Source organism: Clarias gariepinus, chromosome 16, assembly GCF_024256425.1.
Source record: "Clarias gariepinus isolate MV-2021 ecotype Netherlands chromosome 16, CGAR_prim_01v2, whole genome shotgun sequence".
Lineage (NCBI taxonomy): Eukaryota > Metazoa > Chordata > Actinopteri > Siluriformes > Clariidae > Clarias > Clarias gariepinus.
In genome coordinates this window covers 8,548,963-8,561,258 of record NC_071115.1, presented here as the reverse complement: position 1 = coordinate 8,561,258, position 12,296 = coordinate 8,548,963, and the positions used below count along the sequence as shown (strand labels likewise).

Here is a 12,296-nt window from a genome sequence, read left to right as displayed (position 1 = left end):
GTCAACCCGTTTCATTCATTCATCTCATTATTATCTAGACACATTTTTCTCACACATACACAATTTATTATTATTATAATTTTTTTATTATTTTTTTTATTATTATTTTTTAATGAATTTCTTTTATTTTTGTGAAGCTGCTTTGAGACAATGACCATTGTTAAAAGCGCTATATAAATAAAATTGAATTAAAAAAAATTAAATTGAATATTGTTTAACAAAAGATGCATTTCACTAGACATGAAGCAGAGACAAATAAAGAGTTAACACATTGTATGCAACCAAATAATTTTAAAATGAAAGACAAAATAAAAATTATAAAAATTGAATAAGTAATTTCTATTTAAATCGTTGCTATACATAGACATAATATGATTAAACAAATAGTTTTTTACCTCTGCAAAACAGAAAAAATGCACAATGTTGCCTGCAGCAAACTGGAGTAAATTTTTGATCTTGTACAGGATTACATTTCATGGAACAGTATGTAACAGTTTCAGTTTAACAGCTCTTTTGGGGTTGCATAAGAGTAAAAAAAAATATCATCTGCAGAGCATTAATTTTTAGGTCCAACCAATGTTTGTCAAGCAAACATCCAAAAGATGGGTGTGTATTCATCACTAGGAACATAGCTGGAAGCTATCTCATATAACTTCTCATTCTCATAACCTCGGTTAGTTTTCTGGTACATTCTTTTACTGGTAATGAATCAACATCTTTGGTTATTAATTTCCAAAATACTATCAAAACTAGCATAAACTGCAAGATTTACCATTCTCTGAAGCGCCTGTCAAAGTTCCAAACACTGAAAAGAATCACCCACCTTCAAAATAATCACATTTTGTTGCCTTGCAGCATGAAATAAGAACAGACAGGGGTGCAAACCCATTGCCGGGCACACACACACTCACACAATTAAGCATCCACTACAGACAATTTGGAAACGCCAAACAAACCACACTGTTGCTCAACAAAATTCCTTTATGCAAAAAACTCTGCAATGCCACCAATGTGGAAATCACTTCCTCCATGCATTACCCTGGTAATGGGAACATCTTGGAGAACTTTTTCCTTTAATTTCACTACTGAAATAAAACATTGAGTATACATTGAAAAGAGAACTGATGCCATTACAAATTGTTTATTTAGTTAATTCCTGTTGAAATGTGACATTATTCATTTAGAGGATATATGGTAAAATATATCCTAAAATAGAAAGATTGAACAAGTTCATTGCAATAGGAAAAATTGCACAAAGAGAAAATTTTAATTTGTAAAATTTTACAAAACTGCAAAATATAAAATGTATAACTTACACAGGATGTGCAGAGTGTGCAATATAGTAAGATATGGCATTTAGGAAAGGGAGCTTGGTGCGGATGATGCACTCAGCTAATTGCGCCATCCTTTATAGCACGGTAGCAGATAAACTAGTTATTAAGTAGGTTACTAGCGTCACCACCTCTGCTAGTCTTACTGACTACGGGAATCACTACACTAGGTTAGGGAGGAAAATCACAACTCAGCTTTATTATACATGTGATACCGGTTCCAAGTTAACACAGGTTGGTCTGAATTACTAAACTAACTGTTCATACATGAACAGGACAAATGAAAGTCTTGGTACCGTGCACAGCTCGTCACAAAGAAATCCAGGGTTTTGCAAAATCCTGCTGATGCAAAATGTCTGTGATACGCTTCTCTCGTTTCTTCCTCTCTCTCTCCTGCAGAATGCTTCCGCCTCAACCACAGGTTTAGGTGAGGTCATAGGGATAAGCCCCCTTGTGGTGATGTTGAGTAACGCTTTGCAGACTCATATCTTCCAGCCGTTACACACTTCAAAGGGAACTTCAAGCAGATCGGAGCGCAGCCTTTATGTTCGTACAGTTCGAGACCGTTAAGTTTCTTTATAGCGATGCTTATTTATTCGGCTTCTAAGCTAAATCGATAGCTTAAGCTATCGTACATTTGGTGTTCGAATGTGCTATCCATATTTCCCTTTTTGTTTATTCGTGTTTTTGTCCTGATTTCTGATTTGCTTGTCGCAATTATGTCTATCTGTGTTTAGAAATATCTCTTGTCACGTCTTCTGTGTACTTTCAGGAGGTCGCTTCTATTGTAAATTGAGCTGCGTCCGTGATTAAAACATGGGATCATGCATTTTTATCACCTTGGCTTTGTTTGTCTTTGGAAATTCGGTTGGATCCACTGAAGATACACTTAGATTTGTAACAGTTGTGAGTATGATAGTGCTTTTTCTGTTTTATGTATGTGTTATGTAACTATCTGTTATATAATCATGCAATTGTTGTTGTATGTTGACAAATAAATGCTTTAATATGGCTTAATGTGTGGCCTAAATGACCAAATAAATGCTTTAATGTGTGGCTTAATTTACCAAATAAATGCTTTATTATGTGGATTAATTTACCAAATAAAATGCTTTAATGTGTGGCTTAATTTACCAAATAAATGCTTTATTATGTGGATTAATTTACCAAATAAAATGCTTTAATGTGTGGCTTAATTTACCAAATAAATGCTTTGCTATGTGGATTAATATACCAAATAAAATGCTTTAATGTGTGGCTTAATTTACCAAATAAATGCTTTATTATGTGGATTAATTTACCAAATAAAATGCTTTAATGTGTGGCTTAATTAACCAAATATATGCTTTAATGTTTGGCTTAATTTACCAAATAAATGATGTGATTTGTGGCTTAATTTACCAAAGAAATGCATTATTGTTTTACCAAATAAATGATGTGATTTGTGGCTTAATTTACCAAAGAAATGCATTAATGTTTGGCTTAATTTACCAAAGAAATTATGTGATTTCGGGCTTAATTTACCAAAGAAATGCTTTGATGTGGCTTAATGTCTGACTTAACTTACCAAACCAACCATCAAATTTCCCTACTGCACTTTTTGAAAATACAAACTTCGCGAAAAAAGATCAATTATAACCAAGCAACTTTTTGTAATTTAAACATTTCTTTTGGTTTAGCTTGTCAAAGTAAAAATATTATGAAAACGAACATAAAAAAATGTAAATTGTGTAAAGTTCCCTGTCCTGTAATAGCAGAATGCAGTTTTTAAATCACACATTTTCCCCCCTTTTTCCTCACCTCCTTTATTTTTTGTTGTTAACTTTTTTATCAGTATTGCACAGCTGTAAAAAAAAAAGTGTAGATAAAGTGTCATGCGAATCTGAGGAAATGATTGTAAAAACAGGGTCTAAAGCTGGGTTTTAGCTAGAAAAAAAAAAAAATCCAATCTGAAGTGAAAGCAAAAATCCAAGTCCATTGAACAGCTCAGAGTCCTAACCAGGTTATCCAGCAACGAGAGAGTTTAAATCCTGAAACGCATTTCATATGGAAGTATAACAGTGACGAAATTCCTCACAAATTCAGATTGCAGGTAGCCTTATAATACTGGTTGGTACTGTATGTAGTCGCTATATTCAAAGCAGGGCCAGCTCTTTTATCTAAAAGCAGTAGAAATATTCACTGTGGTGTCCACCTCTGCACAAAATGGCTAAAACTAGAGAATTAACAAGTTAATTGTAAACTTCTGTGGCGATTTTTTTTTACATGATTTTCAGGAAGTAGTCACGCAGGCGAAGAAAAAAAATGGGACATGGGACATAGAAAAAAAATTACTGAAGAAGAAAAAAAAAATCGGTACATAGGAGAAAATAAATCGAGATCATGTGACTCATACTTCTGGATCAATATTCCAGCGCCAAAATATGTAAAGGGCAAGCTCCAAGTACAAGTCTTTATATTTTAGGCCAAGCTGAAAGTAAAAACTCAGTAATTTTCTTCATGCCTGTAACTACTCTACTCAGAGTATTATCTTGCCTGTTTGCTTTTTTCCCTTTATTTTTAGCAGTTGGCAGCCAACTTTTCGGGGGAATTACTAACACTCACTAGATTGGTAAAAATCCCCTTTTGTGAGATTTTACAAATGTTTTTGCAAGATCACGCAAACAAAAAGGTAAATTTCTTTTTTTTTTTCTAGCTTACATTTTTTTCCTCCAATATATTTTTTTCACTGATGTCCTGTTCGGTGGCGGCATGGTGCTGTAAGTGTAAGCACTGTTGCCTTGCACCTCCAGGGTTCGGGTTCAATTCCCAGCCAGGCTCGATTCCCGTCTCTACAGTGGTGTTCAAAATACTAGCAGTGTGTTGTAAAAAGTGAGTAAAGCTCCATTTCCATATAGTAATTTTAATTTAAATCACACAAATGCATTGGACACCCTGCAGGTTCTATTCTTTTCATACTATTGGACTTCTTCGTCTAAGAACAACAAACGGAATTCAGTTCAGAACAACTAAACTCAGTCTCAGGTACGATATAATGGATCATATTCAGCTTGTCCAGTGTGTGGAGTGCAGGATGTTAAGACATTCTTCCTCCGTCGTAAGTGGTAATTTTATTTGTCATAGGTGTGTGTTAGTGAGCACTCGGAGAAGATATTAGCATTAAAGGAGCACATCCAGAATTTAGAGAGGGTTAGAGAGTGTGAGAGCAGCGTTATTCCCGTAGCGAAAAGTCTGGGTGCCGCTGATGGAGATAACCAGCCCCCGACAGCGGGGCGAATGGGTAACGACTCGGCGGCATACTCGTTCAGCCAAAGCTAACGCTAAGGCTAGCCCACCAGAGCACACCTTTTCTGCGCTTTAAGTGTCCAACAGGACATTTACTCTTTAAGTGTCCAACAGGACATTTACTCATTTGCTCTTCTCAGTGATGCACCCTCTGAGAAACGCCAGCGGCTACAGTGGTTAGGTGTATCCCCGGGGGCAAAGCACCGGACATAGCAGGTAATTTTAGGGCTCTAGGACAGCATACAGTAGGTTCTCCAAGATGCTGGACATGCTGGAGCGAATGATATACGCCTTCGTCAGTCAGAGGTTAGCAAGGGTAATTTACAGAGGTGTTTAAACTAGCGAAGGCAATTTCCGATCTGATCTGATGTTACCTCTGATCTGAAGCTAGGACTGTTAAATATTAGATCTCTCACATCTAAAGCAGTTATAGTTAATGAAACCTGGATTAAACAGGACGAGTATGGAGCTCTAAATGAAGCTAGTCCTCCTGGATACAACTACATACTGTACACCAGCCTCGGTTAACTGGTAGAGAAGGAGGTGTTGCAATTATTTACAATGATAATCTGACTATCATACAAAAACACGGACACAAATTTAATTCATTTGAAGTTCTCTATAGTACCATAACAAGTGTAGCTACAAATATTAATTCAGCTCAGTCGATCCCGATAATCATCATTTACAGACCTCCAGGGCCGTATTCTGAATTTCTTAGTGAATTTGCAGATTTCCTCTCAAACCTAGTCGTTTTCGTAGACAAAGCGTTAATTGCTGGAGATTTTAATATTCATTTTGAGAATCCAGAAGACCCTGTGCGTAGAGCATTTATGTCCATACTGGACTCAGTAGGAGTAAATCAGTGTGTAGTAGGACCCACTCATAAAGCAGGTCACACTTTAGATTTAATAATATCTTTCGGATTAAGCATAAGAAATTTATTCACAAGTCCACTGTCTGAAGTTATATCAGATCACTATCTTGTCTCAATTAAAATGTATTATAGTGATAATGTATGCGCAGCACCACGCTACCATACTAAACGTACATTCACATCAAATACCACACAGAGCTTTACCAGTAATCTCCCAGAGTTAACAACTTTGATTGGATCACCGTCTGACCCCACAGAACTCTGATCGTGCGACTGAATATTTAGAGTCGACGTTCCGTTATACCTTAGATAATGTAGCTCCAGTTAAAAGAAAAATTATGAGAAATAAGAAACTCGCTCCCTGGTATAACAACTGCACACATACTATAAAACAGACAGCTCGGAAATTAGAACGTAAATGGCGTCAAACTAAATTGTTAGTATTTCAAATAGCATGAAAGGAGATCATCCTGAATTATAGAATCCTTAGATCCTATTTAATGCTCTCTAGTGGAGTTTGGTGTTCCACAAGGTTCAGTTTTAGGCCCACTGCTTTTTTCCCTATACATGCTTCCTCCAGGCAACATTATCCGTAAACATGGTATTAGTTTTCATTGTTATGCTGACGACACACAGTTATATGTCTCAGCAAAACCAGATGAGAAAAACCAGCTTACTAAAGTTGAGCAATGTGTGCAGGACATAAGCGATTGGATGCTAATTAATTTCCTTTTGCTTAATCCTGATAAGACAGAAGTTCTAGTCATAGGACCGCATTCAGCTAGAAGTAAGATTTTAGATCACACTGTAACTTTAGATGGCCTTTTTGTTCCATCGAGTGCAACAGTAAAAGACCTCGGTGTGATTATAGATTCCAGCCTTTCATTTGAAGCACATTTAGATAATTTTACGAGGATAGCATTCTTTCACCAAGATAAGATATTGCCAAGATAAGAAATATACTGTCGCTTATCGATGCAGAAAAACTAATTCATGCTTTTATCACCTCTAGGTTGGACTATTGTAATGCCTTACTGTCTGGTTATTCAACTAGATGCATAAACAAGCTTCAGCTAGTCCAGAATGCAGTAGCGAGAGTCCTCACTAGAACCAGAAGATACAAACACATCACACCTACCTTATCTTTACTTCATTGGCTCCCCGTAAAATTTCGCATTGATTTTAAAATACTACTCTTGACATATAAAGCATTAAATGGTCTCGCGCCGCAGTATCTGAGCGAACTGCTAGTGTCTTACGATCCGCCCCGCCCACTTCAATCATAGGATGCAGGCTGCTTTTAGTACCGTGTATTATGAAAACTACAGCTGGGGTCAGAGCTTTTTCTTACAAAGCCCCAAAATTATGGAATAGTCTTCCAAATAATGTTCGGGACTCATTGGGTAAAGGGGCAGATCTGGGGGACTCATGGACGTAGAGTATTATGGTGAACTGGTATGTTTAGATGCTGTCTTCCCCACTCTCATTGATCATTAGGTTTGTTGACGGTGAGGTGATTGTTTGCTTTACATCTCAACTGTTATAGCTGAACTGGCTGCCACCTAACACACTGTATAAATGCAGATTAATTTCTGCTTTCTGTTTCACCCAGATGAGGATGGGTTCCCTGTTGAGTTTGGTTCCTCTCAAGGTTTCTTCCTATTACCATCTCAGGGAGTTTTTCCTTGCCACTGTCGCCAGCGGCTTGCTCACCAGGGACAATTTGCTAATTTTGATTCATGCACACTCACATTCCATACAGACTTAAATAATTCATTAGATTTTGTAAAGATGCTTTGCGACAATGACAATTGTTAAAAGCGCTATACAAATAAAATTGAATTGAATATTCTGAATCACAACATGTAGAAAAATGTGCTAAATGTATTATTAGTTTAATGTAAGTGAAGAAAAACAAATAATAGCCTGTCCAAAAAATAGCACTGCCATCATTCATCTTTACAAAGTGATAAATTTACCGTTTAAACAAAAATGCTTGAAGTTTAATCTTTCTTGTGCATCTCTGAACTAATATTGTTGTATAACAATGCTTTCTGAGAACTGCTTCACATCTGTGACAATTGTACTACATGCCACAATTCCTCTGCATTTCTTGGTTTTGCCTCAGAAACAGCTTTTTTATTGGCAGAACACAACTTTTCTATTGGATTAGGGTCTGGGGATTGGGCTGGCCACTCCATAACGTCAATCTTGTTGGTCTGGAATCAAGATGCTGCTTGTTTACCGCTGTGTTTGTGGTCGTTATCTTGTTGAAACACCCATTTCAAGGGCATTTCCTCTTCGACATAAGGCAACGTGACCTCTTTAAGTATTCTGATGGACTCAAATTGAAATGTGATAAATAGGCCCAACGCCATAGTACGGGATGTATCCCCATATCATGATGCTTGTCCTTCCATGCTTCACTGTCTTTACAGTGTACTGTGGCTTGAATTTAATGTTTGGGGGACGCCTGACAAACTGTCTGCGGCCTCTAGACCCAAAAAGAACAAGCAGTCCACAAAATATTGCAACATTTCTCTCTAGACTTAAAAAGAACAATCAGTCCACAAAATATTGCAACATTTCTCTCTAGACTTAAAAAGAACAAGCAGTCCACAAAATATTGCAACATTTCTCTCTAGACTTAAAAAGAACAAGCAGTCCACAAAATATTGCAACATTTCTCTCTAGACCCAAAAAGAACAATCAGTTCACAAAATATTGCACCATTTCTCTTTAGGCCATTCAATGTGTTCTTTGGCAAACTGTAACCTCTTCAGCACGTCTTTTTTTCAACAATGGGACTTTGCGGGGGCTTCTTGCTGATAGTTTGACTTCACATAGCTGTCTTCTAATAGTAACAGTACTAACAGGTAACTTTAGATGTTCTTTGAGTCAATTTTGTTATTCTTCGATTCATTTGAATAGTAGTTTTCAGTTTTCTTCCACGTCTTTCTGGTTGTGGTCTCCACTTTTAAGCTTAAAATGATTTGGTATCCTTTTAGCAGAGCAGCCTATCTTTTTCTGCACTTCTTTGTATGTTTTCCCATCTCTAATCAACTTTTGAATCAAAGTACGCTGTTGTTCTGAACAGTGTCTGGACAACCCATTTTTTTTTTTTTTTTTTTTTTGTGAAGCTGCTTTGGGACAATGACCATTGTTAAAAGCGCTATATAAATAAAATTGAATTGAAAAAATACTTTTTGCACAGGACAACCTTTTCTGTATTCATCCTTAAATAAGGGGAATTTATTTGACACCTGTTTTTTACAGAATAATTTACCTCTCTAATTGAACTCCACACTGCTATTATTTTGAACGGACTAATATTTGTTTTTCTTCACTTACATTAAACTAATAATACATTCAGCACATTTTTCATGTTGTGATTCAGAATAGAATGTGCAGGGTGTCCACTGCATTTATGTGATTTAAATTAAAAGTTATTATATGGATATGAAGCTTTACTTACTTTTTTCAACACACTGCTATTATTTTGAACACCACTGTATATGCATGGTAGTTTGCATGTTCTCCCTGTGCTTGGTGTGTTTCCTCCCACAGTCCAAAGAAATGCAGATTAGGCTAATTGGCGTTCTTAAATTGCCCTTATTGTGTGTGTGTGTGTGTGTGTGTGTGCCCAGTGATGGATTGACACCCTGTCCAGGGTGTACCCCACCTTGTGCCCTAAGTCTTTTGTGGTAGGCTCCAGGACCCCCGTGACCCTGAATACAGGATCAAGTGGTATACTGTAGGTGATGAGTGAGTGATGATTCCTGTTAGGCCAGATATTTTTACCTTCACATTTCTTTTTAATGTAGATTTTTTTTTTACCTCTAATTTTTTTTCCAAGGTGGATTTTTTCCACACATGTCCACTTAAGGGCTCAGTAGGTTCCAGCAAGCTTGAAAAATAAGGACCTTTATACTAAATAGTGATTGTTGTAAAGCAAATTCACTGCATATAATATGGAATTATTCTTATTAACTAGGTTGTTATTAGTTAAAAAAAAAAATTAAAATAATGTTGCTGCTGTTAAGGAAACAAATCATTTCTTATTACTGAATGCAACTGTATTTGCATTACTGAGCAAAGCGGGAAGGAAAACCATTGTGCGCAAAAGAAAGAGTGTGCTGACTGTACTTTGAAGATAGACAAACTGATAATTATTTCCGGACTCCTTTCAAACTCATTTTACCTGACAGTTTAAAGAGAAATGGATATAACTGGGAAGAACTTTATCATGCAGTAGGTATTCTGAGTAAACTACCAGACCACAACCCACTTGAACATGCATTTCATCATCTGAAGAGGAGACTAAAATTACAAACCCTCCAAAACTAACAACAGGTGAAAGAAATTGAAGTAGAAACTCAGAAAAGCGTCACAAAAGATGAATACCAGTTCAGTGATATCAGTGGGGCAGCAGTTATTGCACAAAAAGAATAAGCAACCAAATTAAACCATTTCAGTAGTTTTGCTTACCTTAAAATGGTGTGGTCTACCATTAAAGGTGTCACGTTCTTAGTTGTTCAACACAACTAGATGTAAATATTGGAAAATAAAAGCTGAAATTCTGATCTATTATTTTAAATCCTTTTGATCTCAAAACCCAAATTCCTTATTGCAGTAAGTATAACAAAAACTGAAGTATTGGTAGGGTCATTCTAATACATTTGGATAGGACTGCAGTAAAAGATTACTAAAGGAATAATAAAATCTTTCAAGATGTACTGTAAATTTTATCCTATTAGGTGTTTAACTACCTCTGTCCTTGTTCTTTTAGTTATTTCGCCATGGAGACCGTTCCCCAGTCAACGCCTATCCAAATGACCCTCACAATGAGAGCGCATGGCCACAGGGGTTTGGACAGCTTTCTCTGGTACAAACACACAAACACGCACTGTACAATTCCGCATAAATACATACAAAATTATCTGTAACAAATGTTTATTGTAGTATTATAACATTATTTTGTACATTGTTTAGACCTATTGCAAAAATCATTATGATAAAGTCATTGTGTATTATAATCACCCGTGTAGTTATTGTGTTGCAGCCTTAGCTGAGAGCCTGTTTGTCTTGTGTGACTGTATAGGAAGGAATGAAGCAGCACTTTTACCTGGGCCAGTTACTGAGGAAACGCTACACAGGTTTCCTGAGTGAAAGCTATTCTCGTTTTGAGGTCTGTGGTAATGAATAAAATTAACCACAGCTGCCAACTCTCACGCACTGAGCGTGAGACTCACGCAATCACTCATTTTCACACGCTCTCATGCCACACGCTCTCAACTTCACACACTTTCATATTAGTGATGGGTCGTTCATGAACGATTTGTTCATTTTCTACTGGGTGCGCATGCGCATATCATCGCGAGACCTCTGTACTGTAGGTTATGTACAGGAATCAGGATTGAGCGATTCTTTCTCAATGACTCTTCTACTCTGAGTCATTTGTTCATTTGTCACGTGACTCCCATAGATGCTATGCAGTGCAGTATACAGGAAACAGAATTGAACGGTTCTCCTTAATGAGTCTTCAAGTCCCGAGTTGTTAGTTTTTTTGTCATGTGACTCCCATAGACGCTATGTAATATTGTAATATTTTAATTACTGGAACTATAGCCAAAATTTGTGCATGTAGACGTATTGGGGGTCTTTTTTTATGGAAATGCAACATTTTATTTATTTTCTGATCAAAAGAATGAAATGAACTAAATGATTCAAAAAAAGATCCATTCATTTTAATGAACAAGATTCAAAGAACCGAGTCACTAAATGATTCAAACTTCCCATCACTATTTCATATTTAAACAGTTGTCTATGGAAGAATAAAACCACAGAGATCCAGCCTGTTTCTTATGAGTCAGCTATAAACAGCTTTTATTTTGAAGTCAAATCACTACTTTGTGCCCTCAGTGCAGATGTATTGTGGCTGGAGCACGCCAGAACAACAACCCCACCCCTTTTTTTCTTCTCTCTACAATGGATAATGTTTGGGAAAGTGCGATGTGGTATGTTTTATAAAATCATGTGATCTCAGAAAGATGAATTGCTGGCTCAACTTGAGTTTTTTTTTTGTTTATTCAGTCTGTCTCCAAAGTTTTCAAAAACACAATTTTACCTGTTGTCTCAACAAATACCACTGTAATATGAACTTGGGCCAACAATGAAATATCAATTAATTTAATATTTATCTAGTTGGATTTTTTTACAGTGTGCGCAGAAGTCCAAGAGAAGTGATCAGTTTAGTTAATGAGAAACAAAGCAGGAGATCAAAGCCAATTAATTAGCCATGAAATCAGCCATGCAGAAATCCAGCAATCCAAAACCAGTGTCGTTATCATAAGACGAAGTGTTGAATCAAGGCCAATAAATTCACATTCTTAATTGCATAAATAGAGTCAGGCGTGTTGAATCACAGTGGAATATGGAAGCACAGAAAAAAGGCACTAGGGCAATGCGTGACAACTGGTAGTTTAAAAACAATGGCAGAATTGCTTGAAGTGTCTGTCGTTTCTTACTAGCTGACTTGCCAACCTGGGCAAAAAGGACAACACACATACTGTACACACTTATGCATTCACATACACAGATCATGCACATGTTCTCTCTGGTTTATTTACTGGATAGACAACAGTATTTATGTTTTTAGCCAAAAATCTTTATATGTAGTTTTGCAATAGCAACTGTCTGTATGAAGAAATCTATAGCTTTTTAAGTATGCTTACAATCACACCTTAATGTATGTCAACCAGTGTCTACCTATTTTTAGACTATTTTCCTAGTAAATATAAGGT

General features: G+C 36.5%; 1 protein-coding gene across 3 annotated transcripts in view; it reads left to right on the top strand.

The window, feature by feature from the left end:
* Positions 1–1,803: 1,803 nt before the first annotated feature.
* Positions 1,804–12,296, top strand: part of LOC128544237 (lysosomal acid phosphatase-like) — a 28,643-nt gene continuing 18,150 nt past the window's right edge. For 2 of the 3 annotated variants that reach the window (XM_053514297.1, XM_053514295.1), the window contains exons 1-4: positions 1,804–1,877; positions 2,104–2,237; positions 10,283–10,378; positions 10,595–10,681. In XM_053514297.1, coding sequence (XP_053370272.1) covers positions 2,148–2,237; positions 10,283–10,378; positions 10,595–10,681 — 273 coding nt within the window. In that variant the 5' untranslated portion in view covers positions 1,804–1,877; positions 2,104–2,147. Of the gene's footprint in view, positions 1,897–2,103; positions 2,238–10,282; positions 10,379–10,594; positions 10,682–12,296 lie in introns of all 3 variants that reach the window. The other variant, XM_053514296.1, reaches the window with a different exon arrangement.